The sequence below is a fragment of the Mytilus trossulus genome, chromosome 7, assembly GCF_036588685.1.
Source record: "Mytilus trossulus isolate FHL-02 chromosome 7, PNRI_Mtr1.1.1.hap1, whole genome shotgun sequence".
In the NCBI taxonomy this organism is placed as follows: Eukaryota; Metazoa; Mollusca; class Bivalvia; order Mytilida; family Mytilidae; genus Mytilus; species Mytilus trossulus.
In genome coordinates this window covers 43,367,124-43,394,464 of record NC_086379.1, presented here as the reverse complement: position 1 = coordinate 43,394,464, position 27,341 = coordinate 43,367,124, and the positions used below count along the sequence as shown (strand labels likewise).

General features: G+C 31.3%; 1 protein-coding gene across 1 annotated transcript in view; it reads left to right on the top strand.

Annotated features, from left to right (window-relative positions):
* The window catches only part of LOC134726423 (uncharacterized), a 159,751-nt gene that overhangs the window by 79,534 nt on the left and 52,876 nt on the right, over positions 1-27,341 (top strand). Inside the window, exons 84-118 of the mRNA XM_063590826.1 lie at positions 1,215-1,349; positions 2,118-2,315; positions 2,553-2,681; positions 3,565-3,753; positions 4,434-4,565; positions 5,304-5,489; positions 5,897-6,043; positions 6,392-6,583; positions 7,217-7,357; positions 7,700-7,888; positions 10,067-10,198; positions 10,525-10,701; positions 11,178-11,306; positions 12,460-12,645; positions 12,999-13,121; positions 13,507-13,692; positions 14,168-14,296; positions 14,890-15,075; positions 15,874-15,996; positions 16,434-16,625; positions 17,077-17,205; positions 17,937-18,119; positions 18,499-18,630; positions 19,242-19,427; positions 20,178-20,300; positions 20,770-20,952; positions 21,453-21,596; positions 21,970-22,158; positions 22,571-22,705; positions 23,243-23,425; positions 23,940-24,062; positions 24,487-24,663; positions 25,182-25,307; positions 26,106-26,291; positions 26,778-26,921. Coding sequence (XP_063446896.1) covers positions 1,215-1,349; positions 2,118-2,315; positions 2,553-2,681; positions 3,565-3,753; positions 4,434-4,565; positions 5,304-5,489; positions 5,897-6,043; positions 6,392-6,583; positions 7,217-7,357; positions 7,700-7,888; positions 10,067-10,198; positions 10,525-10,701; positions 11,178-11,306; positions 12,460-12,645; positions 12,999-13,121; positions 13,507-13,692; positions 14,168-14,296; positions 14,890-15,075; positions 15,874-15,996; positions 16,434-16,625; positions 17,077-17,205; positions 17,937-18,119; positions 18,499-18,630; positions 19,242-19,427; positions 20,178-20,300; positions 20,770-20,952; positions 21,453-21,596; positions 21,970-22,158; positions 22,571-22,705; positions 23,243-23,425; positions 23,940-24,062; positions 24,487-24,663; positions 25,182-25,307; positions 26,106-26,291; positions 26,778-26,921 — 5,544 coding nt within the window. The remainder of the gene's footprint in view (positions 1-1,214; positions 1,350-2,117; positions 2,316-2,552; positions 2,682-3,564; positions 3,754-4,433; positions 4,566-5,303; positions 5,490-5,896; positions 6,044-6,391; positions 6,584-7,216; positions 7,358-7,699; positions 7,889-10,066; positions 10,199-10,524; positions 10,702-11,177; positions 11,307-12,459; positions 12,646-12,998; positions 13,122-13,506; positions 13,693-14,167; positions 14,297-14,889; positions 15,076-15,873; positions 15,997-16,433; positions 16,626-17,076; positions 17,206-17,936; positions 18,120-18,498; positions 18,631-19,241; positions 19,428-20,177; positions 20,301-20,769; positions 20,953-21,452; positions 21,597-21,969; positions 22,159-22,570; positions 22,706-23,242; positions 23,426-23,939; positions 24,063-24,486; positions 24,664-25,181; positions 25,308-26,105; positions 26,292-26,777; positions 26,922-27,341) is intronic.

The window sequence follows — 27,341 nt, the reverse complement described above, 5'->3', positions numbered from 1 at the left end:
ACTGGATAAGTTTTGCAAAGATGAAAACTAGCATTTTCAAGTTTACAGAATTTTTATATGCTGCATTTCTTATAATAGCAATAATTAATCACAGTGTTTGAAAATTTCAGGAACAACTACACACACTAAAATTTCTGATATGGGGTAGAGGCAACCTTAACTATTCCATAAAAAATAACTATGATGTTTAACTTATTATTGACAAAATATTAAATCATGCTACTTAGCTTTAGTATTTAATGCAAGAATATAAAATAATAAAAATTAACATTTTACCAAAAGACTTACTATTTTACAAAATACTCCATTCAGTTCAATTGATGAATTTATAAAATGTAGTCCTGAGTAGATTACAATGGACAATATATATAGGAAGATGTGGCATGAGTGCAAATGTGGTAACTCTGGATCCTAGTCACAATGTGTGAAAGTAAAAGTACCGTCTTCAACATGGAGCCTTGGCTCACACCAAGCAGCAAGCTATAAATTGCTCCAAAATGACTTAATGTAAAACAATTCAAACAGGAAAACCAACAGTTTTATCCATATAAAAAACAGAATCAAGAAACACTTCTGATCTATTTCAACCATTGAACATTAAGTTCCTGACTTAAGACAGATGCAAACAAATTTAGCTAGTTTGAAAGTTTTAACAGGCACCATTCTAGTGTGATGCTATTCTTTGGATAATATTCCTCAATATTCATGATATTACTCTTTTTATTGCATAGGAATGCTTGAAAAACTGTTTGAAATATATTATTGTTATTGATGACATCACTAAGTAAAACCTTTATTTGCACTAGTGCAATAAAGTATATCAACCCTTTCCTCCATGGATACTTTTTTTTTTAAATACTTGATTTGCTTAGGAATATTTCAATAAAAAAAAATCAGCAGGTTTAAATATATTAATGCATTGCCAAAAACAAATATTTCATCAATAAAATGCTAGTCATAGATTCTCATGAATATCCTTTTTCTATCAGATACAACTTTTATTAAGTCTGATGAAATGTTTTCATAGGTGAGATGTTTCAAATAGGGACTACGCAGGCGTCAAAAGGCGTCATTATGGAGTAAAGGGGGTGGCGTCAAAAGGTGTCATTATGGAGGAAAGGGTTATTGCACTCTTACTTTAGATTACAATCTGTATAAAATGTTTTATCACTGTACAATAAAAGATGTTATTGCAGAACGTTTTTATTTTACAGAATACACCATTCAGTAGAATTACATATTCTATAATAGGAGACGATGGTGCTACGTCAATGTTTACATTGAATACAAATACAGGAGGAATTTCAAATCTACCAGCTCTGTATTCCGATAATGGACGCACTTACCAGGTAAGGGGAGATAAAAAGTTGTCATATTTTTCAGGGTTACTAGTTATGTGGAAGCAGAGTTTTCTAAAGATCATGAAGAATTTGCAGATCTGAAAAAAAGGGCTTGATCGAAAATGTTGATATTAGAATAAGAAAATGTGGTATGATTGCAGATGAAATGAATGGTGGGCATAAATAGTTATAGGTCACTCTTTAGTCGTCAACCTTGAAAATGAAAAGCAATTCAAAAGGGAAAATTGAATTTATGCAAGACACAATAAGCAGAACTTAAATTGGATTTTTTATAAAGAAATGAAAGACAATTAAAAATTGGAATAGGTATGGGAAATGTTTCAAAGAGCAGAAAACAGCACAAGGCCACAAATGGGTGGGTCTTCAACACAGATAGAAAATCCTGCATCTGGAGGTTTGAAATGTTTATTGCAAACACTCTTCATGGATTGTGGAAAACTTTCATTTACATCAATATTTTATTTAATGGATTTGCAAAAGTTTAGGCAATATTTCAATTTACTCCAAGTTGAATGCACCATGGAAAATAAATATTTTACATGCAGCCATGTGTCAAACAATCATATGAAAAATACTTTGCAAATCAGATGATGGAAAAAAATCCATAGGCTAAAAAAAAAATTTCGAAGGATGTTTGAATTTTTCACAATTATAGCATTTGCACACATAATGATACTGTTAATTTTTCTATTGTTATTGAAATATTGTTCTACCTGTTCATTTTCAATTGATATGGTAATCTTGTTTTACCAACAGTTGCGTATCCAAGCTACCGACGGAGGAACACCACCCTGCAGCACAACCAGAGTGATTCTAGTGACAGTTGAACGTAACCTAAATGCTCCTCAATGGTCAGGCACCAACACACCTAATAATTATGTGGTAGAAATATTGGAAACTCATGATGTCACTGTTCCTGTCAAAGTATTGGCTGCGACAGATGCTGACGATAGGGTATGTCCTCATATTATATTGTTCAAAGAAGTAAAAGGGTCAAAATGGTAGAACCTTCATTACGATAACGGTAAATTTCTTGCTAAATGATGTAAAATCTTTAGAGCTTGACAATAAAATGTACACTTTCTTTTATACAAAAAAAAAATCGACTGATTTTGACAAATCATGGTAATTTTTTTAAATGTTTATTCTCAGTCATGTAAAAAGTGATTTATAATCATATTTATTTTTCAGGCTCCCAATAGAGATATAATCTATGAGTTTGATCCTAACTCCCAACACCAAGATTTATTTACAGTAGACCAGAATGGTCCTGTATATTTAAGAGGCAGTATGATTGGTAAAACACCTTCACAGTATGTTGTAAGTACCAGAATTATATGTCACTCTAATTTTTTAAGAATTAGTTTATTAAACATATTTATTTATAGTGGATTGGGAAACAAGTTTTGCAACTTATATTAATCCCTTTCCACTTTGCAGGTGCGAGTGCTGCATTGCATTAGCCTACTCTTTTTCGAAATCTACAAGGGTGTCTTTAACATGCAAGAGATATGGCTCTCTGTTAACACAGGTCAGCCATTTATCATCCCCTTCCGACAAACTATCATTGTTTCCTCAAGACCATACTCGCAAATAGTGTCAAGTTAGAGCCAAAAATTGAGTTCCTGAAATGTTCATCCCGAACAGAAATTAAACCAGGAACTAATAAGAGTTAATAAAATAATTCACTTTTTTTCGCCAAGGTAAATTTTGAAATTAAGGGGCAAAACAAAGTATACAAAATGTTGGAGTATTCTTAATTCCCAATTGAATATCTTTACCATTAAACATTTTTTATTTCAAAACAAGAATAAAGACAATGGATAAAAAATAAGACACAATTGTCTGACGCAAGGAAATTAATGCAGTCAAAACCTCCATTGAAAATAGAACCATATCATCTTAACGACAATGTACTAATTAGCAAAATATATCAATTCCCCAATACAACATACATCTTGTTTTGAAGGAAAGATGAATTTAAAAATAATAGACTAGAGTGTATTTCAGTCCTATTAACCAGTTCTTCTAGTGTTACAGAAATCATTTTAAGGCTGTTGAATTGAATATATAAAATCTACAATTAGAATTACCTTTAACAAATATTATAAATATACTGATTTTATGTCAATATTTAAGAAAATTGCTCTGAAAAGTTACTGTATACTGATAGTATGTAAGGAGTTTATGTTTATTATTTCAGTTGACTTTGTTTGCTCGTGATAAGGGAACATCACAAAAAAGTAGTCCCGTGGGGACACTTACAGTCAATGTTGTTAGAAATCAGAACGCACCAATCATCAACAACTTGCCAAGGGATGTAAATATCAGTGCGGGGCAGGGTACAAATCTGGAAATATTCCGAGTCAATGCAACAGATGCTGATACAAGAGTAAGTGTTGTTTTATTTTCTTATTACCGACTTTTGACTCTGGGGTTTATATTTTTTTGACAGGTTACCTACTCTGTGGTAAGACATTCTGGTATTCTGTCAACTACGAGCAATCAAAAGAAGTAAAATCAAATATATAGATGGTGCAATTTGGGGGAAAGTTAACTGCTGTCTGATGATTTAGTCATGAATAGAAAGCATTAAACAATAGACTTTCTCTCAAAAAATTTAACTGATTAAAATCTTAAACTTACTTATTAAAGTTGCTCTTGCTTGACTGACTACCAAGATGTCTTTAATACCATAAAGAGGGTAAACAGTTGAAAAATTATAAAAGCTGTAGTCAAAAGTCGGTAATATGAAAATGGTCTATTTATTCAACTTGCAAGAAAGGTATAATTTTATGTTTAAAATTTTCTTGCAATGTAAGATGTTTGAAAAAAAGAGTAATCTAACTGAAAAATAAGCACTACATTTCTGAAATTTGCTTGTTATATTAAACTAAATTATTCAATGCAAATTTTGTTTCATTGTCAATTGTTGGAAAATTAATGGACACGTTAATCTCTTAATTGATGGTACATAGAACAGAAATATTTTAGATAATTCTATTTTGACAGGGTACCAAGTTTGTTAACCAAAAAATACTACATTGTGATATTCATTTCTTTTGTTTTTAGTCACCATACAATACCTTGACATTTGACGTAACTGGAGAAGGATCAGCGACTACTTATTTCAATGTGAATCCATCCAATGGTGCTGTCTTCCTTACTGGTTCAGTCAGTGCAGTACCTGATGAAAGATTTTATGTAAGTTAACATATACCTCTCATGTTCTATGTGTATTAGGTTATAGATTTAATGTAAGTTGACATATACCTCTCCTGTTCTATGTGTATTAGGTTATAGATTTAATGTAAGTTGACATATACCTCTCCTGTTCTATGCGTATTAGGTTATAGATTTAATGTAAGTTGACATATACCTCTCATGTTCTATGTGTATTAGGTTATAGATTTAATGTAAGTTGACATATACCTCTCATGTTCTATGTGTATTAGGTTATAGATTTAATGTAAGTATACATGTGCCTTTACAGTTTTATGACTGTTCTCATTGCGTGAAACCAGAAAAAAATTATGCAAGGCTAGTGGTACCTATGCTGTTTCAAACAATTTTTTTCTTGGTCCAAAACAAGCTGACAGTATAAGGAGATATAGTATTATTACCAATGAAACAGCTTTTTATTAGAGACCAAATGATGAAGTTGCTAGTAATTATGAGCCTTTTCTGTTCTATGTGTTTTCCAAGTGTAGAACCAGATGAAACATTTTATGCAAAGCTAGGGCTTGCTGGTCTCTATTTTTCTTCTCTCAGTGTAAAACATGATAAAATATATTATGCAAGTATCCTCATGCCCATCGGTTATATGTGTTATCCAAGTGCAGAATAAGATAAAATGATTTGTTTGAGGCTACACATGTATTTACTATTTTGGGGACCTTATGCAGTATTCAATAAATGTATATCATGTTTTCTTCATTATAGTTGAGAGTAAGAGTTCAAGATGGAGGTGATCCCAAGAAATTTGACAGTGAAGTTCTAACAATAATTGTGAACAGGAACCTTCAGAAACCTGTCATGTCTGCTGGGAACTACAATAGAAGAATTCTAGAAACTCAGGCTGTTGGTGTAGAACTGGTTAAAGTCTCAGCAACAGATGGGGATAACTTTGTAAGTATTTTTTATTTATTTTGTCAAAGTAGGTTAATCTGTGATTATCATATAGCTTCTTTTAATAATAATGTTGAACACATAAGAGAGATTTATGTTATTTGGTAAATTCAATGCTTTTTTGATTTTAGAGAAGAAATCTTCTTTTTTTCTGATAAGAGTCTTAATTATTGCCTTCTTACAAAATTTTCCCTTGATCTTACTGACTGATAATTTCCTTTCTCAGCTCAGTAACATGATATAAAAAATTATTGCTAGAAACTAAAGAAAAATATAAAATAGTGAATTACTAAAACAATAAATTGTATAATCATAAAGAAGTGAATTTAATACTTACAAAGTACACATATTTTATGTAACAACTGTTTAATGATTAAAAAAACATAAGCATTTATTCCTTATTTTAGGCACCAAACAATCAATTGGATTACTTCATTTCATCAAATAATGCTGAAGTTAACAAGTTCGTACAAGTGGATGCCAACACTGGATCTGTGTCATTGAAACAGTCAATCAGGAATTTCACTAATACTGCCACAGTTTTCACTGTTTCTGTAAGTGACTTTTCATTTCAATGTTCATAATTTTAACTTTAAAGTGAAATTTTGGGGTGAATTATATTTGTTTGCAAATAAATAATATTTGGTCACATGAGAAGATTTTTTTTAGTGCATTGGAAAATGTTAACACCACTTTAATTAGATGCCGTCTGCTGTCAATTGCATGGTTGACTTTCATAGACAATTTCTACAATGTGACAAAATTGCAGAAAAGCATAATTTTCCTTTCTGTTATAAATTTGAAAAAAGGTTAAAGAATGTAAAATAGGTCAAAAATTTAATTCTCAAATCTTTCTCTTCATTTTGAAACTTTATTTGAGGCATTAATCATTTTAATTTCAGTTCCAAGTTTCCGCTAGAGATAAAGCAGCATCGCCACTGACAGCAGATAACCCACAGATTGTTCAGCTGACAGTTGTACGTAATACACGACCAAGGTTTACAAACACGGCTGCATATTCTAATACCATACCTGAAACTACCCCTGGTGGACAGATTGTTTATGCAACAACAGTATCTAACACAGACACTGATGTAAGTAAAGATCTTTCCTCAAGCTTCTCAAGTTAATAGGCTCCTTTACCATTAGTTCGGTCATATTGAATAGGGGACAGATTTTCATAATTGAGGTAAGCATCGTGTGAAAAATAAGTGAAAACCTCATTTAAACAGAGAGTTGCTTGGAAACATGCATTAATTTTCCAATACTTTCATACTATTCCCTCCTTTTTAAATAGAATTGTCCCCTATTCAGTATGGCTGTGACGAAGCCTATTCAAGGGATGTTTCTTATGAGGAGTTTCAATTCAAGTTAATGTTTATAATCATGAATTTATCTTTTGTTTTATTCTAATGGAGAGAATCAAAAAATAAATATAAGGTTTCATTTTATGAATTTTATTTCAAAAGTATACCTTTCACATTCTTGAACTCATTAGTCAATACACTCTTGGGATTAATTTAAATATTCATTAAGCTATACAATGTATCAGCTTTGTAAAAAAATCAAAAAATTCAAGAAAAATAATAAGCGTTTCATGCTTTTCTATTTGTTTTACACAAGTTTTTCTATAATTATTTAAGTTGTTGAAAAATAAAAGAAAACTCAATTTTTATAGTTAGATCAGTTTGACTGATTATAAATGATATATTTTTTATCTTTTCTAGACTCCATTTAACCAGCTAGACTATTCCCTGTACCCAGACAGTACAAACCAGGCTAGTCTATTCTTTGAAATTGATTCATCAGGTGTAGTGAGGGTCAGGACAGGAGTTAATCTGAACCAGACAGCACAAACACAGTTTGATGTAAGTTGATAAAATATAAGTATGTAATTTATAGATTGAGGTGGGTAGGTGATGGGTTTGGGCAGGAAGGTAGTTGTCTTCTTCTCCATTCATCTGACATGAGTCTCAATAAAAAAAAATGCATTTTTATTTTAAGCAAGATTTTTTTTTAATCACCATTTTTTTCCAAAGTAGGCTCATTGTGAATATTTTATTGAAATATCCTAACGCAAAATGTAAAAGAATTCGTCAAGGGCAAATGGATATTTCAAGGTTAAAATTGCATTACTTTATTCATATTGTATTAACTTTAGAAATACTCAATCATGATTTGATCTTAATTTTGTGAACATTTATTTTCAGGTGAGAGTAGTTGTAGCTGACAGAGGTACTCCATCCCTGTCTGATGTTGCCCAGGTAACAGTTACAGTAGAACATAACCTAAATGCTCCAGTATTTGGACATTCCAGGGCATTGACCTATAACATTGCAGAGACAACAGCCGTTGGTACCAAAATTGTTACACTCAATGCAACTGATGCTGACAAAACTGTAAGTTTCAATGTTTCTGTAAAAGTTAAAACAGAGTTGTTACTCATGAATATTTTCTTAGATATTTTTAAGTCAAGAATTTTGACAAATTACTAAATGAGAGAATTTTTAATTTAGTTAAATTAAAACAGCTGTTACTTATGATTTTTTTATAAATTATTATACGACCGCAAATTTTGAAAAAATTTTCGTCGTATATTGCTATCACGTTGGCGTCGTCGTCGTCGTCGTCGTCCGAATACTTTTAGTTTTCGCACTCTAACTTTAGTAAAAGTGAATATAAATCTATAAAATTTTATCACAAGGTTTATGACCACAAAAGGAAAGTTGGTATTGATTTTGGGAGTTTTGGTCCCAACATTTTAGGAATTAGGGGCCAAAAAGGGCCCAAATAAGCATTTTCTTGGTTTTCGCACTATAACTTTAGTTTAAGTTAATAGAAATCTATGAAATTTTGACACAAGGTTTATGACCACAAAAGAAAGGTTGGGATTGATTTTGGGAGTTTTGGTTTCAACAGTGTAGGAATTAGGGGCCAAAAAAGGGCCCAAATAAGCATTATTCTTGGTTTTCGCACAATAACTTTAGTTTAAGTAAAATAGAAAATAATGAAATTTAAACACAATGTTTATGACCACAAAAGGAAGGTTGGTATTGATTTTGGGAGTTTAGGTCCCAACAGTTTAGGAATTAGGGGCCAAAAAGGGACCCAAATAAGCATTTTTCTTGGTTTTCGCACCATAACTTTAGTATAAGTAAATAGAAATCTATGAAATTTAAACACAAGGTTTATGACCATAAAAGGAAGGTTGGTAATGATTTTGGGAGTTTTGGTCCCAACAGTTTAGGAATAAGGGGCCCAAAGGGTCCAAAATTAAACTTCTTTTGATTTCATCAAAATTGAATAATTGGGGTTCTTTGATGTGCCAAATCTAACTGTGTATGTAGATTCCTCATTTTTGGTCTTGTTTTCAAATTGGTCTACATTAAAGTCCAAAGGGTCCAAAATTAAACTTAGTTTGATTTTAACAAAAATTGAAATCTTGGGGTTCTTTGATATGCTGAATCCAAACATGTACTTAGATTTTTGATTATGGGCCCAGTTTTCAAGTTGGTCCAAATCAGGATCTAAAATTATTATATTAAGTTTTGTGCATTAGCTAGTCTTTTCAATTGCACAGTATTGCGCAATGGCAAGAAATATCTTATTGCAAAATATTGTGAAATAGCAATTTTGTTTTTAATTAGAGTTATCTTTCTTTGTCCAGAATAGTAAGCAAGAAATATCTAATTGTAAGAATTTTTTTTATTTGGAGTTATCTTTCTTTGTCCAGAATCAACTTAAATCTTTGTTACATATACAATATACAATGTATATTAACTTTATACTACCAACTGATAAATTAAAATAATCTTTACCATTCAGTGATAACAAGCAGTTTTTTTACATCTTAATATTTTATGATGTATTTAAATGAGTAGTAATTGTTGCAAACTCCATTAGAAATTTTAATTGAGATTAGTTTTGGAATAAGGGAAAGGGGGATGTGATTAAAAAAATTGGGTTCAATTTTCTCATTTGAAATTTCATAAATAAAAAGAAAATTTCTTCAAACATTTTTTTGAGAGGAATAATATTCAACAGCATAGTGAATTGCTCTAAGAGAAAACAAAAATTTTAGTTTCATTAGAACACATTCATTCTGTGTCAGAAACCTATGCTGTGTCAACTATTTAATCACAATCCAAATTTAGAGCTGAATCCAGCTTGAATGTTGTGTCCATACTTGCCCAAACCGTTCAGGGTTCAACCTCTGCGGTCGTATAAAGCTACGCCCTGCGGAGCATCTGGTTATTTTTAGTCAAGATTTTTTTCAAAGTGCTAAATGAAAGAATTTTGATTTTTAATTAAATGTGCATGCTTTGAAAATAATTCAAGATATTAAAAATAACTAGAATTATGCTAAAATACCTTTCTGAAATAAAGCGAGGGACATATTTTTCATTGAAAGAGGAAAACAATCTTTGGTGCTAAATACATCCTGTCATTATAGTATATTTAGACTACGAGATTAATTTGAATGACATTTTTAAAGGGTATATAACTAGTGCAAGAATTTTTATGCTCTATGTTGTTTGATGGAAGTATTGACAATTCCTATGTACTTATTTTTTCAGCCTCCTAACAATGTGATACAGTTTGTCAGGACAGGTTCTGGTAACTCTAATGAGTACTTCTTCATCAATCCAACATCAGGGGAGATAATCTTGATCAAATCTGTAGCTGACATCACACAGAGTTTGTTTACTGTAAGTTTATTTCAATTTTCTTAAAATAGTTTCATACAGGTTTATATCTTAAAGAAATGTGTGGGTTTTTTTTAAATACTTTTTTTTTTACCTTTGTTTTGTCTCATTAAGACTACAAAATAATATCCATTGTGTGAGAAAACCATAGTTGACAAATTTAATTATTTATGAAGACAAGAAAAGCATTTTTTTTTTAAATTGAAATTGTCTTTCTTATATATATCCTTCAGCATTCACCAGTGACCTTCATAACAGGTTTGAATATCCATTAATGCAGTTTGTTATATTTGAAAATGGGTTATACAATTTTATTTTTTATTTTGTAGCTAACTGTAGATGCAAGAGATCAGGGTTTACCACAGAAAGTAGTGGATGTAACAATCACAGTTAATGTAGATCGTACAACTGGTGCCCTGGAGTTCACAGCTCAATCTTACAATGCTACAATCAACGAGAATGATGCAGTAGGAAATCTGGTCTGGACAGTCAAAGCAAATCCAGATGTAAGTCATTTTTTTACTTTTTTTTATAAACTTTTGCTTTGTTGAATTATTTTAAGAAAATTACTTATTCTTTCATCATACGCTAAAGATAATTTGATATATATGCATATGAGATATAAATTGTAATGTGTTTTTTTGTATGAAATCATGTTAAGCTGGCTTACCTTACAAATTGAAGTATGGAAAGCCATTGTAGCCATTTATTTAAGTGAACCTAGTGAATGTATCGTTGTCCATTTAAGAAACTGTTTTTTTTGTGAAATTTTAATGTGTTCTTCTTGGTTGACATTTGAGAAGTAATGTCCAATGTGCAAAAAAAATCAGTGAATCATCAGGCAAATTATTTCATTAAAAATGGTTTTAGTTGTACAAGTTTTTTTTTATAAATTCCATAGAATTATAACAACTTTAAAAAAGACTATTGCGTTTGCTATAACATTAAAAATTAACATGATATTGCATAATTCTATTTATAGCCTGGAATAACATATGAAGTAACTGGATTGAGTTCGGCACCAGAGTATTTTGCTGTTGGTTCTAACAATGGAGCAGTCACAATAAAGAAAGATTTAAGACAGGATCCAGCTGGACTCTCATCTTATCTGGTAAGTAAATGAAATGGTTACCATGGAGATTTTAATAGCTACTTTGTCAAATTTTCTTTTTATGGTCCCGCAACGAAGTTGTCTGGGCGATATAGTTTTACCCTTCTCTGTCATTCCGTCATTCCGCAACAAACCATTATACAAAGTTTTTTTCTAAGGCCTTCAGATATTGGGCTGATTTTTGGTATGTGAGTTAACCATGATGAGTTACAGATCAAGTTTAAGTTTCGTTCCGCTTCGATAATTTTTGCCGAAATTCTGGGCTTTTGACTTTGATAAATTGTTGAAAATCAGCTATACAGAAAAAAAAATCTAAACGCTTTCAGGTATTGGGATGATTTTTGGCATGTGAGTTAACCATGATGAGTTACAGATCAAGGTTAAGTTTTGTTCCGCCGGCTATTTTTTGCTGAAATAATGGGCTATGGACTTTGAAAAAATGGTGAAAATCACAGTTACACATTGTTTTTTTCTAAACACCTTCAGATATTGGGCTGATTTTTGGTATTTGAGTTACAGACCAATTTAAAGTTTCTTTCGGCTCCACTAATTTTTGCCAAAATTAGAGGTTTACAACTTTGAAAATTGTTGAAAATGACAGTTATACAAATATTTTTCTATATGCCTCCAGATTTTGAGCTAATGTTTGATATGTTAAACTACCATCATGTTTGGTTCACATGTGTTATTGAAATTGGAGATTTTTCAACTTTTTGAGACGGTGCCATTCGTGTTGCTTTGACACATCTAGTTATCTTTCTGTATGCTGATTTTCCATCTCATGCTTCAATGATTTATTTCCGTCAAGTTGAAAGAAAACTTAATATGTTATGATCCAACATAATTGATGTTGCATGGAAAAGTAGCAAGTATTCATCGTAAATAGAGGATGCCTTTACTTTAAATTGTGTACAAATAGCTTTTACTGTAAACTTTTGCACAAATAGCCTTTATTATAAACTTTGTACAAATAGCCTTTATTATAAACTTTTGTACAAATTGCCTTTACTATAAACTTGCGTACAAGCAGACTTTACTACACGTAGCCTTTGCTATACAATTTTGTACACATAACCTTTTTTGTAAACTTTTCTACAAATTGACTTACTTTAAACTTGTCATATATCTTAATATCTTTTAATATTTATTCTAGCTTCAAGTTGTAGCTACTAAGACAGATGTTAGTGTACAGAAAGCTACAGCTACTGTCACCATTGCTGTAAACAGGAATCTAGCTGATCCTGTGTTCCAACCAAGCAGTTTTTATACAAAGAGCATTGAGGAAACCGTAGCAGTGGGAGGGGAAGTAATCAAAGTAGCAGCAACAGACGGCGATCAGGTATGTGCATCAATGTTTTTCTAGTTCTATTTTTCATACATATGTCATTGTTTTTGAAAGCTCATCTTAAAAATAAGATCATATTATTGTTTAAAATATAGCATAAGATATTAAACAAAATAAAGCAGTTATGCAAATTACTTGTTCATTAGAATTTATATAAGACTTGATGCAGTTATATAAGTATGTAAAAGCAATAGCTCATTTATTTTGAACGATAGAAATAAAGATAGATGGAAAGAAAAACAGCAACAGTACCAATACTATAGATGGATATAATATTTGTTTACATATCAACCAGGTTTGAATGTGTTATATATTCCATGTTTAATTAATTTCATTTCATGTTGCAGGATACTGTGATGTATACAATGGAAGATAAATCACCACACAAAGATCTATTCTTTGTAAACTCACAGACTGGTTCCATTACTCTTATAGCTCCCTTGCTCAACACAGGTGTCAACAATTATACAGTAAGTACCATTTTAGAATTGAAAATATAATCAAACCAAAACTCAAGCTAAAATTATTATTATTTTTCTCCAGATGAATGTATGGTGGGTTTTTTTCCCAGTGGGGAAGTATGCAGATTTTTTTACACTAATATTTTGTTATTATGTTAAAACTGACCAATCAAAATATTTCCAGTGTTTATATTTTATGAGGCCCAATTTCCAAGTATGATCACATAATCATTAATATATTTTTTTAATCAAGATAAACAAATATTCAAAAATACAGTCCTAGATAATCAAATAGTCAAATAATCATTTAATATTTGGTCTGCTTATCAAGTAATCACATACTCAAAATCTCCATGATCAGGATCTTTTATGAATATTTGATTTATATTTTCAGTTCAATGTCATAGCTAGTGACCAGCGTGCTACACCTAGAACTGCAACAGCTAGAGTACATCTAACTATCCTTAGGGATAATTTCGCACCACAGTTTACATTAAATCCATACAATACTGATGTCACAGAAAATACCGTTGATGGTACCAACTTCCTCACCGTTACAGCTACAGACCAAGATTTACGTGTAAGTTGATATGATATGGGCATTCTTAAAATAGAAACAAGAAAAGGATTCTGATTTTTCCTCTCTGTTTTCTCTAAAAAATACTAAATTTTGATTAGGGATATCTTAATTTGAAATTAGGTGCCAAAAGTTTGGTTCATGTAGTTTATACAAATTTCAAATTCCATAGACTTAATCTGTAATGTGCTTATTAATTGTTTTCAATGAACTGTACAGAGTTACTTTGAATTATAAAAAATAAGAAACTTACTTTGAAAAACTGAATTCATCTATTTTAAAAAAATTGTAGAAAGTTTCATTTTATGCCATGCAATGTGCCATTTTTTGTATTTATGATATAGATAAAGTTTCAATGTATGCCATGCAATGTGCCATTATTTATATTTATGATATAGATAAAGTTTCATTTTATGCCATGCAATGTGCCATTGTTTATATTTATGATATAGATAAAGTTTTATTTTATGACTTCTAGGGTGCCATTGTGTATGATGTGATAGGTAAAGGATCAGCCCCCGCCTTCTTTGATGTTGATCCTGCACAAGGAACTGTCTCCGTGATCAACCAGGCCTTGATGAAAGCTGACAATACACCAGTATATGAGGTATTGTTGTTTTGCCAATGAATTATGGCTTTACCATTCTAAACTATCTCTTCTTGTATTATTTATTTGTTTTATGTGATTTTTGCTCATACTATGTTAAGATAATGGTTTGAAATTTGGAGCACAGTCCCTGAAGGTCAAGACACTTCAGGTTTCCAGTTTGTATTTCATGAAAGCTGTTTAATGAAGGCCAAGAAACTTCAGGTTTCCAGGAAATAGGTCAGCTGTTAATTTTGCTATTTTATTTTGTATATACCAGTATTCCTTGGATTTGACCTTTGTGATGTGCTATGGCAACAAACATTTTGATATCATGATTATAACTAATATTATTTGTAAAGTTGATCTGAAGATTTTGAAAGTACATTAGTTTCATAAAAAGCCTGAAAAATTAGAATAGACCAGATTTCCACACAACTCTTTACTTTTTTTCCATATTTCATAATTTGATTTTTTTGGAATATTTAAGGAAGTTATTTTCATGGCATTAGAAGTCAATGCAAGCCATACCTTTAATAATATGTCATTTCTATTATCTCATTTTCTTGAAATTAAGCCATATATTAATTTTATTATCTTCTTGAATATTTTAGTTAGAATTGGTAGCCTACGATTCTGTGTACCCCAACAACCGTGGTAATTCCACTGTAAGAATCACTATGCAGAGAAACTTGGGTCGGCCAGCATTTGTAGGAGGACCATACTCGGCCACAATCAATGACTTGTATACTCTAGGACAGTTTGTTCTTCAAGTGAATGCCACTGATACTATAGACAATGTAAGTACTTTAAATTCAGAAATTAAATTATTATTTGGTGCATTTATTATTGCGATTTTGTCATTTTAGACTAAAATGCGATTTTGTCATTTTAGACTGAAAGGCGATTTTGTCATTTTAGACTAAAATGCGATTTTATCATTTTAGACTAAAATGCGATTTTATTTATTGCGATATTGACAAAAATCCTGTTTAGTTCATATAAATAAATTTCAAATGTAAGTGTAAATAATTGCGATTATAACCCTGTCGCTTTTTCACAATACTAAAAACAGTAATTTACAGTAAATAGAAACTGGTTTTTCTACTCCTCTAAAAAAGTAGCGCATATCAATTTACCTTTAGCAGGAACACTCACAGCTAAATATTTGAAAGCAAAGGACTGAAAATAATGAAAAGCTATAAAGGTTTATGATATTTCATGGTTTACAATACAGAAACTTAACACACAGGGTTTAATTTCACTACATTAAGTATCAATATTAATGATTTGTACAATAATTTGTCATTTGCATGTAGGGATTTTGTGTTGTATATTATTAATATAGTACTATATCCACATACTTGACCATTACTATGAAATTAGAAAGTCCAGGAATGAAATTGCTAGTGTATTTGTGTTTTAAGTGATTTATTTCTGTGTCACAGAAGGAGTAATGGGTAAATTGATGTACATGAATTGACACAACAATACAAGTAAATTACCATGAATAGATCACTCTACTCTACTTTTTTTTTCATTTTCTTAACAAAATTGAATTGTTCTACGATAAATATGTCTTTTTTTTGTAATTCCAGGATCCAGTAACTTATGAAATAATGGGAACTGCCCAAGCTCTAGAATATTATTATATAGAACCAACAACTGGAAGAATTACACTGAAGAAACTACTGACAGAAGGCACTCAATCTGAAGATAGGGTAAATTGAAGATAGAATAAAACTTTAATTCTTTAAGTGACGCAACACCTAAAGTGGTGATTTTGCCACAGTGAAAATTCCATGGAAACCACTAGGTTTGTCTTAAAATAAACAAGAATATGATTACACAAAAGGTAACACCCTGAAGATGCCATGCTTGCTAGTGAGCATGTCAAAGTAATAGATCAGCACTATGCGGTAAAAGTTTGAGTGTTGTCTTTTGTTTCAATTATACTTGGTTGAACCTTTGAAATTGGCACATGTTAACCAGTTTGAAGAAAGCATGGAAATGAAATGTTGTATGGTACTTTTTTTAAACATAAATGAATGATTGGGAATTTGGTTATTTTTTTTTATATCGAAAAAAGACTATAAGACAGGAAGTACTGTTAAGAAATTATTGAATACTAATAACCTTCATGCTAAATATTTTCCAGATTACAATTAGAGCTTGTGATACCAGAACACCAATACAATGTATCAGCATTGTTGCCACCATTACAATCGTTAGGAACCAACAGACGCCAACATTTACAAACCTTCCTGCTGGAGTTAATCTAGAACAAGGTCATGATGTCGGGAGTCTTGCTTTTACTGCATCTGCTAGAGATACTGACCTTAGAGCACCTGTAAGCTTATATAACAGATATATATTGATTCATTGTAGTAATATAACACTTCTCCGTAAAAATAGTTTCAGCTAAATTTTAGAATGCAATTACTACTTGTATTTCTTTTAGTCAGTCATTTTTGCAGGTAATTTTACTAATAGATATAGGAAGATGTGGTGTGAGTGCCAATGAGACAACTCTCCATCCAAATAACAATTTAAAAAGTAAACCATTATAGGTTAAAGTACGGCCTTCAACACAGAGCCTTGGCAGTTCTCTTTTTTCATCATAATTTCAAATAAACGTTGTAATTAAAACTTCTTGTAAAAAATATCCTTGATCTTCTTCTTTTATCATTAAACTGATTTTTGTTCTTTGAAAATTAAGCAAAGTTGCAATTGGTATTTATGTTAAAAGGGTTAAAACGACTTTTTTGCAATTAAAATTAAAAAAATAATTTGTGTTTTAGGGAATGTTGCAATTTGAAAAAATTGGTATGTATCCTGGTCCATCGTTCTTTGATGTAAACATGACAACTGGAATAGTGACAGCATCAAGACCTTTAACAGAGGATGCTTTACAGACTAATCCATATAGGGTGAGTACATACAGAGGAATCATAATAATTCCTGGAATACCAATGGGGTAATACTGCACCCTGGATAGAAGTTTTCAAGGTTGAAGGAAGTACAAATGTATATGCTTGTATGCAAACTTTAAAAAGTCAATACTGTGAAATCAAATATCTACGAAAAAGCAACTTTTCTTCAATCCACAAATATTTGTACCCTTGAATTTGAATTAATTCTGAGTATTTTTATGGAACATGGAAGTTACAGGTTATATAAGCTTCTTAACATTTTTTTGTAAGAAAGAGTAAGACTTTAGTATGCCTAACTTGCACAGCAGTGGTAGCTATTACCTTCATCATGACCGTTCTAAGCTGAAAAGATTGAAAACTTAGGAGGCATAGGACCAAAAAAGTAATTACCATTTCTGTCTAAGGTCAGCTTTGCCAGAGAGGGAATAGGCCTTCAGTGATAAAGTACATGCAAAAAGTACAAACTAATGCATACCATACTATAACACTAAAATGAAAAATGTGCACACAATTAAAGCCACAGTCCTAATTTAAAAAAGTGAGAATTAACACTCAGTTAATAATGACAATATCAGATAGTAGACGGTTTCATAAATTGCTTTACTGAATGTTGTATCATTAAAGAAAAGATTTGTACCAAGATAGAGTGAATACCAAATTATTTTATTTTGCAAACTTGAATGGATATACAACAGCATGTAACAATATTTTCTTGTATTTTTTGACAGCTTGAACTAGTTGTTTATGATAGTATGTATCCAACCGACAGAGCCACTGGTACAGTCACTTTTACTGTCAACCGTAATCCAAGTACGCCTGCTTGTAATCTCGCAACTTTCCAGTCTACTCCACCAGAAAACACTGCCCTAGGAGAGCTTGTAATAGATGTAAATGCGACTGATGCTGATGGGGTGAGTTGAACTTGAAATATTTTTTTACAGATGGTCAATTCTTAATTTTCAAAACACAACATTTTCTTTAAAGGAAGTTTTTTCGGAAGAGGAAAAGTACACCAATATGATAAGTAAAATTAAGACTTGCATATTTCTTGTTTTTGAAATACATGCATTTTAAAAAGTCTACTTTAGGTGGGAAAAGAGTGTCTGCATTATTCATTCAAAATGTTAGGAAAGAAATTCATTTTACTGCTTAAAATACTAAGCAAAAATAACAAGAAAATGAAAATATTTTGTCAGAAGTGATGCTCTCTAAAATATTCCTTAATAATTTTATAAATTCTATTCCTAATTGTAATCTATAAATGTGCTGTAATGACTTCTTTTTTTGCAGGATAAGCTGACTTATAGCTTTGATGCAGCTACAACTGATGCTACAGAAAGGGACTTCTTATATATCAACCCAGAAAATGGTGTCATCACCCTGAAAAGATTGTTTACGACAACAACTCAGAATAACTTTGTGGTAAGTTTATCTGCTCCTTAATATTTAGAACATAGAAGAAAGGGTAAGGATTATCCATTCATGACTCAGAATCAGAAAATTTACAGCAAAAAAAAACAATACAAAATGTAAAAGCAAGGGAACAGCCCTTGTATTGTTGTTCTTCATCTCAAAGCCCCTACAACATGGTGAAAAACTCTCACCTCACTGCAAGTTGAAGGTGAACCCTAGTGTCAGTTTGAGCTCAATTCTTTACAAAGTGACAATTGCCATGGAGTAATATCAACATCTATTATTTGAATCTTGCAAAGAAATCACAAATTTACTTTGACAATCACACTGAAGTTTGCCGAAACGATACAAACATTTAGACAACTACAGGTCACATAGAGTTATATGATAGAAGTTTTAAGAAGAGGGATATTCTTTCCAATAATTCAATTTTTTTTAAAGAAATATAGCCGATAGTTAGATTATTATTCAGATTTTGCAGCATTAAAAATTGAGAACTTACTCTATTCAAAACATTTATGCCTAATTGCCTTCCCCTCGTTTCTAGTCAAATATTTATGTAAATTTTTTCTCCTTTATATGGAATAACATTGACAAAGTTTTGATATTTTTTATTTCAGTTTAATGTAATAGCAACAGACACGGGAGGAAGTACAGCATCATGTGGTGTCAACATCAATGTTATACGTGATGCTGCGCCAACCTTCATCCCAACATCATACTACCGACAGATTGATGAAACATCACCTGTCAACAATCAAAATCCACCCCTCCTTGTAGTGACAGCTACTGACAGCGATAGAAAGGTTTGTGTTCTATATTTATAATCAAAAATTGGTCGACTTTGATTAATTTTGTTAAAATCTAGTTCTTAATAAGGAAACTGAATAGTTTGGTAAAAATGATTCTACTGATTCATTATTATTTATGGGATATCAATTTTTGTTGACAAAACCCAAAATTCAGATATCAACAAAAATGCAAGTCTTAAATTCACGAAAATTGGTACCATGAATATAAATGAATTTGATTTCAACATTCTAGAGCATGCTGTGACTATTCAGAGTTAACACAAATATCTTACCATAAAAAAGATAATAAAGGGTTTTTTTTTCAGATAAATTCTTTATCTAGTTTGATATCTATTTTTATTTAAAATTTAGATGGACTGGAAATGTTGATTCAACTTTTTTTGCAGGCATTTTCCCACTTTAAACTTATAAGATTGCCCTGAATATACTACTGCAACAGATTGTCATTGCAACTCCATTGGACCCACACAAAGAGAATTTCATGAAACTTTGAAGATGATAAGCACAGAATACATAGATTTTTATCAGTGTACTCCTGTAGGAAATATGAGTCTTTGAACTAGGAATCTGCTGAAATTTGTTTGCCCACTGACAATGTTTGTGTGTTTTTCAATTAAAAAACAAATTTGATTGACATTGCCTCATATCACAGAACATCTTACATGAAAAATATTTCTTGTCTATGCTGTTATGCATTCTATTTGTCCCTATATGTCAAATTAATACATTTTTTAAAATTTTCAGCAACCTCTTGTATATGGTATAGAAGGAGATCTCCAAGGTCCATATTTCTTCGCTGTCAACAGTTCTACTGGTGGTATCTATGTTAGGAATGATCTGAAGAAAGATGTCGAAACCAGATACAGTGTACGTTTAATTGTAGAAAAAAAGATGTTTTATCATATACTTAATTTTTGGTGCCTAAGAGTAACACTTCCTTTATGACAGTAAAACATTTGACTGATTTTAATGAAAAAAGTTTAATTATCTTCATAAATGACAGTAATGGTTATTATTTGAGACCTCTGATGAATCATGATCTCGATATGTTGAGGAATCACGATAATATTTTACCATTTTGAAGCTAACATTAGTAAAAAATGACCATTTGACACCTGAAGGTAAAGGGTATTCCTACAATCATGAATGTTCAAGAAATTGTAGAATATATCTTCAAATTAAGAAAACAAAAGCATCTACAACCAAACTGTCATTAAATGAAATCATCTTATTTTGGTACGCATACCAAATGTTATTTCTCCTTATTGTGTACCTTTCATATCTTTAGTCAACTTCTTTGAAAGTGGTGTTTTCATTCAAACTGCTTCTTTTTTAGTTGAAAGTAACAGCCTACGATCCAGGATCCTTGGGTAAGACTGCCACGGCAACAGTAACAATTGATGTGGTACATAATCCACACCCACCTGTACTGGACCCTGTATCATTCTCCACAACTATTTGGGAGTATGTACCAGTCAGCTCTAACATCCTCAATATCACAGCTACAGATAGTGATCAGGTATAGATTTAATGCTGTTTAATTAAAACTAGCATTTTGTATTTTTATATAAATTAAAAAGGATTTTTCTCAATATCTCGAAAATTTAAAATTCAATTTGAGTCGAAAATGACAAAATCGCAATAGTTTCTGAATTTAAAGTTGCAGCACTTATCGAGATTTGAATTTATGGTTGAAGGCTTGAATAAACACCCATAAAGGAAACCACATTGTTTTCTGGTTTTTATTTAGCTTGTTATGTATTTTTACTTTTATATGCAAAACAAATAACTTTACGTTATTTGGAGCGAAGTGAATAAACAATCTGAAAAACTTATGTTTCTCCTATTTCATTGATGTTCAAATAGCGATGTTGCTATATCTACAATAGAATTTAGCATGTTACAGCTTTGATTTATTGTAAATACAAAACCCTTTGAACTGTAAAACAAGTTGAATGTATTTCTGAATTGTAATATGGTGTATGTATTCAGGATTGTAATTCAATGTTTCTATTGCAGGATCCTTTACGATATGTATTATTCAGCGATGGATCAATGGAATCAGCCAGAGCACTTCAGTATTTCAGTATCAATCCAGATAATGGACTCATCACTGTCTCAAAAGATCTTCAGACAGATACTACAAAAGCTAAAGTTTATAATGTAGGTTTTTATTTTTGAAATGAGCTTTTTTTTATAATTATATAAGAAATGATAATATTTTTCAAGGATTTAATTATCTTTAATATTTAGCAAAAAATATCGAAGTTTGATTTGGTTTTTTGTTTAAAATCTTCTTTTCCAGGAAAAAAACAGTAACAATGTTAAGGCTTGAAATTAACTAAATTATTTTGGAAGTTGGAAGACATATTTTGTGTAAAGGGGATTTATAAGCCAAATGAAATTAATTTTCATATTATTGTTTTTCATTCATTCTAAAAATTAGAACTTTACTTGCCGAATTACATTTTAATTTGTCAACATGTACAATTTCCTAGAAATTTATTTTTAACATTTTTTTCTTCTTTTCTTGTAGATGAAAGTGAGAGTTCGGGACCAGAAACTAGACTTTGAGAAGGATGCCACTGGAGATGTGACTATTAATGTTAATCGTAACGAACAATCGCCTCAGTTCCAAGGTCTACCCTATACCAGGACATTGTCAGAAAACTCTCTACTGTCAACATCTGTGTTCACACTGTCAGCGATTGATAATGACATCAGGGTAGGAGCTATTTCATAATTTACTTTTTACTGTGGATTCATAATTACTCATTAGATACCAATTTTCATAGGTATAGTAGAACCACAATTTGACTGTCCCAATGAAATTATAAATGATAAAATTATATGATGTTGGTTTTAATACACATATGCATTTATGTATATATTGATCATTGAAATTGTATTGTATTTTGTGTACCTGAAGAAATTTATGTTAAGAGTGTTAATAATTGCATAAGCAAACAAACAACTTTTTAGAATGACATGTTGAAGGTCATTCAAGGATAAAAAGTGAAATGAAAATGGTTTGACAGTCAAAATGAAGATTTTACTACTGTTGTCTGAATGTCCAATAAAACACTATCCACTGCACTATTTGGTTATTTAATTTGTGTTTATCATGTTTATTGCAGGGTACAATGACATATGGAATATTTGGAGATATTTCTGCCCCCTACTTTTTCAAACTGGCGAACTCTCTTGGTGTTCCTGCAGGGAGAATTGTTATGCAGAATGATCTGAAGAATGAAGATGCCACAAATTACATTGTAAGTTTTTTGTTGGTTTTTTTTGTGAGTTTTTCAAAAAAATATTTAAGTATCCAGAAAACTTTTTTTTCCAGGCTTCTGTACAGAACAAGCATACTTCTTTCAACCCTCAGCTTTCATTATACTATTAGAGAGTGAAAGGATAGGTACTAAAAATGTATGGCCTCCAATTCAAAATATTCACAAAGACATAGATATATATTTGAATTATTCACTTTAGCTCTTTGCTGTTAGCGAAATGAGTTTATATATTTCATAAGATATGTAAGAAAATTCAAAATATGATATTGATGCAATAAGATTTTCTGTAATTTGTGTAGGCTAAGGGTTTAGTTAATGACTAATGACTTTAGTAAAGAGTTTAGCTCAGGACTTTTGTACAATTATTTAATTTTGGGCAAATGGATTGGTGTTGCTTTCACAGTAGCATACTTGCCCATATCCCGTGTGAGGATCCTTATTAACATATAATATTATATTGGTGACACCTTCTAATAACAATGGGAATTTCATTAAGAACTTTTGCATCCATTGCAGTTAAGAGTTAGAGCCTGGGATTCAATATATCCTAACGACTTTGCACAAGATATTGTTAACATCACTGTGACAAGAAATGAAAACCAACCCATCTTCACCCGCCTGCAATTTGAAACAACGATTAACGAAACAACACAAGTGGGCGTGGCAGTCATTAGACTGAATGCAACTGACAGTGATGGCGTAAGTATTGATTATGGGCCTGGGGTACTACATTTGTAGATGAAAGTCAAAAATTTCTTTAAGATAGACAAGGTTTAAATGAAAAAGACATAAGCAGTGGGAAAATCTAAATGATATAAGAATTGAGGATAAAGTTTTAGGCTCTTTTGGGCTAACTGTTGTATAAAGGAGCATTTTTTTCTTCGTTACTAAGCTCTGTTTTACTTGTTTATATTTTCTCTTTTTTTTCTCTCTGAAGTATGATTTTTATCTGAGAACTCCATGTTGTATTATCAATTTGAAAATGTGTACTCTTCATTTGCAGGATAAACTACGTTAATCTGTAATTTCAAAACAACATCAATAATTTAAATAGAGACCATACAATTGTTATGCTATTTTGAGGTAACTGTAACAAAAAAGGCCTAACATCTTATAAGTCTTCTGTACAATGCATAATTTTTCTTTGGAACTAAGATTTCCTGAAGTAAAAATTCATGTTTATGTTTTAAAAGCATGTTCTGTTCATTTTCAGGATAAACTACGCTATACTGTTATCTCGACAACGACAGCCAATGATTTCTTCACCTTAGACCCAGATACAGGCATTGTATTTGTTCAGAATGTTTTGACAACAGACACAGTCACTAGTTACACTGTAAGTTGTTAGATAAGCAGTTAGTTAGAAAGAAAGGTTAACTCAGCACTCTAATAAATAAAAATCCTTTCACTGGTTTTGAATTTCTAGCAGAAGTGAGCTTATTGCATTAAAGTCCTACTATATGAATGGATGTAAAACTATTTCTTATTCATCAGTAGAAGAAATAAGTAATTTCCATGAGTATGCACTCAATGGCAATTATTCTAATATCAGTCACAGTCGCACAGGCTTTAACAATTCCCATAGAAAAAAAATAACTTCAGTTTAAAGTATATTAAAAAATTGTGTATGCTATGGCCTCTTTAACATAAACAAAAATTAGAGCTCTTTGAATCATGTTCGTGTCTCTAGTTTATACTGAAGCAATGTAACAAAGCAGTAAAATATTCTCTTTTTACACAACTTCCTGTTATTTTTTCAGATGGTTGCCCAAGCCTCAGATGGCAAGAACCTTGCCACAGTAAATGTTATCATCAATGTTATAAGGGACCTTAGTGTACCAACCTTTACACAACTTGTTTATCCTGTGACTATCAATGAGAACAGACCTGTGAATGACATTTTAGTAACAGTCCAGGCTTCAGATAATGACAGACAGGTAAGTGACTGTATTCTTGTTTCTATTTTCCAAATTGCTCATTCAAGGACCAGTTTACCATGTTGGTATCTCCCTGTACTCATTTAATATCCACATGGTAAATATTTTCCTGAGAAATAAATATGACTTTTTTTCAAAGATTTTTTTCTAAAATTTGAAAGAATTTGAAAAATACCAGCTGACAATGTGATTTCAAGAAATCTTTAATTGTATAATTTACAGCTGGTCTTTGAAAATAGTTGCATCCTAATTAGAAATATTGATAACCCTGAATTACATTTCATGGAAACTAAAATAAATTTTCAGTATTGGGGTTATTTCCCTTTAAGGAATTTACCAATTTTAAGTACATGGATACAGATGAATCTTATGACAATTATACTTCTTGTGTGAAAGATTGCTGCCAATGATTTTAGGTTTAGATGTTGCATGTTTTTTGACGGTGAGATATTCAGGCTGTTGGACAGTTGGAGTCCTTCCTTTATCTATTATTTATTTGATTTACATGTTCATTACAGGGCGTAATCAGATACATAGTTGTTGGAGAGTATCCAGCTCCTAGTTTGTTTGGAGTCAATCCAGTTAATGGTCAAGTGTCCATTATCAGAAGTGTCAGGGGTGATACATCAGCAGATATATATAATGTAGGTATTTCTTAAAATAGAAACTTTTACAGCTTGACTATGTAAGTGTAACTTCCATGCTTTAAAATAAATTTTGTTTGTTATAGTTAAACAAACTATGATTATTTATTAGCTTTGTAAATAAAGAAACAAGTTTTTCCCTTCCCACCAATTTCTTAAAATCTTCAGAGGTGTTTTAAGCACTAGAGAATGTTAATAATTTCTCATACATTAAAAGATAGATTATTATCTGCCTTAAGAGTGGGTTTTAGTGTGACGCTTGATTGCTGATTTTTTTGTAAGCATAACACATGAAAGTCAAACTATTGTGACGTGAAAATGGGAAATAAATTCTAGCAGGATACAGGAAATTACAAAAATGGAGAATTGTTTACGTACATAGTTTAAGCGGGTAACGGGAATATGACAAAACAGTTAGGGGGATCTGGGATCTGAACCCCCCAATGAGACCCCCCTTGAGATTTGATGAACTTTTTCCAGTTGCTTCAAGTTTATCAAAATCAGGTGGAACGAAATATAAAATGGTTAAGACATAGTTCACACTACGTACAAAAAACTAGCGCCTGTGGATAAATTTATTTTCATGGTTTCAAGTTTCAGTGGATTGAGAGGAAAAAGTATTTTCATTTATATTTGATTCCCTGATTTGCAAATGCAAATGATGAATAAAACAGGCTTATAAAGATTTTTAACTTTTTTGAACATTTAGATTTAGAAAAATTAGTATTCCACAAAAAGTTATGAATCCACAGATATATAAAGCTTTAAATATATCATTACTATTTCATTTCTTTACAGCTCACTGTTGAGGCCTATGACACTTTAAGACCAACAACAAGTGGGAAAGCCCTTGTGCAGGTTACAGTATTACGAAACCCTAACCTTCCAGAATGGGGTTTGCCAAATTATTCCGCAGATGTCCGTGAAGATGCTCCAGTGTTTTCAGATGTCATCAAAGTCCAGGCTACAGACAAAGATCCTGATGTAAGAATGGCTTCTGAAGTGTGCTTTACAAAAGGGTCACTGCTTGTATAAGGATTAACAGGGATGTCATCTCCAGCTCTTAATATCATCTTCTTTGTGTATCATTATCAGATTTTTCTTATATGTGTGTCATCATTTTTAAGTTAAGTTGCAAAAAAACTGAATTCTGCTTCTTGTAAGATAAATATGATATTAAATGGCCTTGTTTGTCCTTTCATTCATTTGAAAGGTCAAAGTATCTATAAGTAGGCACTATCTTTTAAGTTCTAAGTCAGAACTTTCCAATCTAAAGTAAAATTTTAATCTACATTAAAAGTTGTGACTCTAATTTTTACCCACATGTTTGAAAAATTATATAATGTAAATTGTCATTCATTTTCTTGTTTTTCGTAACAAGTTATGTCTACTTCAAAGTCTGTTTATATAATTCTTGGAACTGTTTATTTTGATTTCTATCGGAACTATAGTTTTTGGTTTTTATTGCAGGACTCTATTCGCTATGGTATTGCTAATGAGAGACTTGAAAGAGCACTGAATGCTGGACCTTCAGATTATTTTTTCATTGACGATGTAACTGGTCAAATGAAACTGGCTAAATCTTTACTGAATACTGATATTCAGAGATTCTTTGTAAGTACTGAAAACTAAATACTGAGGAGACTTGATTGGCTAAGTCAAGTCTTGGAATAATTTGTACTATTTTATGAATCAAATCTGAATTTACTAATTCAATCCAGCTTGTTGTGACAAATCCTTTAGCAAATCAATCACATGTAATACTGGATTAACCTAATCTCGTAGCAAATCAATAAGAGTTAAACTGAATTAATCAAATCATGGAGGTATAAGGTCAATAAAATTGAGAATGGAAATAAGGAATATGTCAAAGAGACAACAAACAACCCAACCAAAGAGCAGACAACAACCAAAGGCCAACAATTGGCTTCAAACACAGCGAGAAAATTCTGCAACCAGAGGCGTCTTCAGCTGGTCCCAAAACAAAAATGTGTACTAGGTCAATGATAATCAATGTCATACTAAACTTCAAAT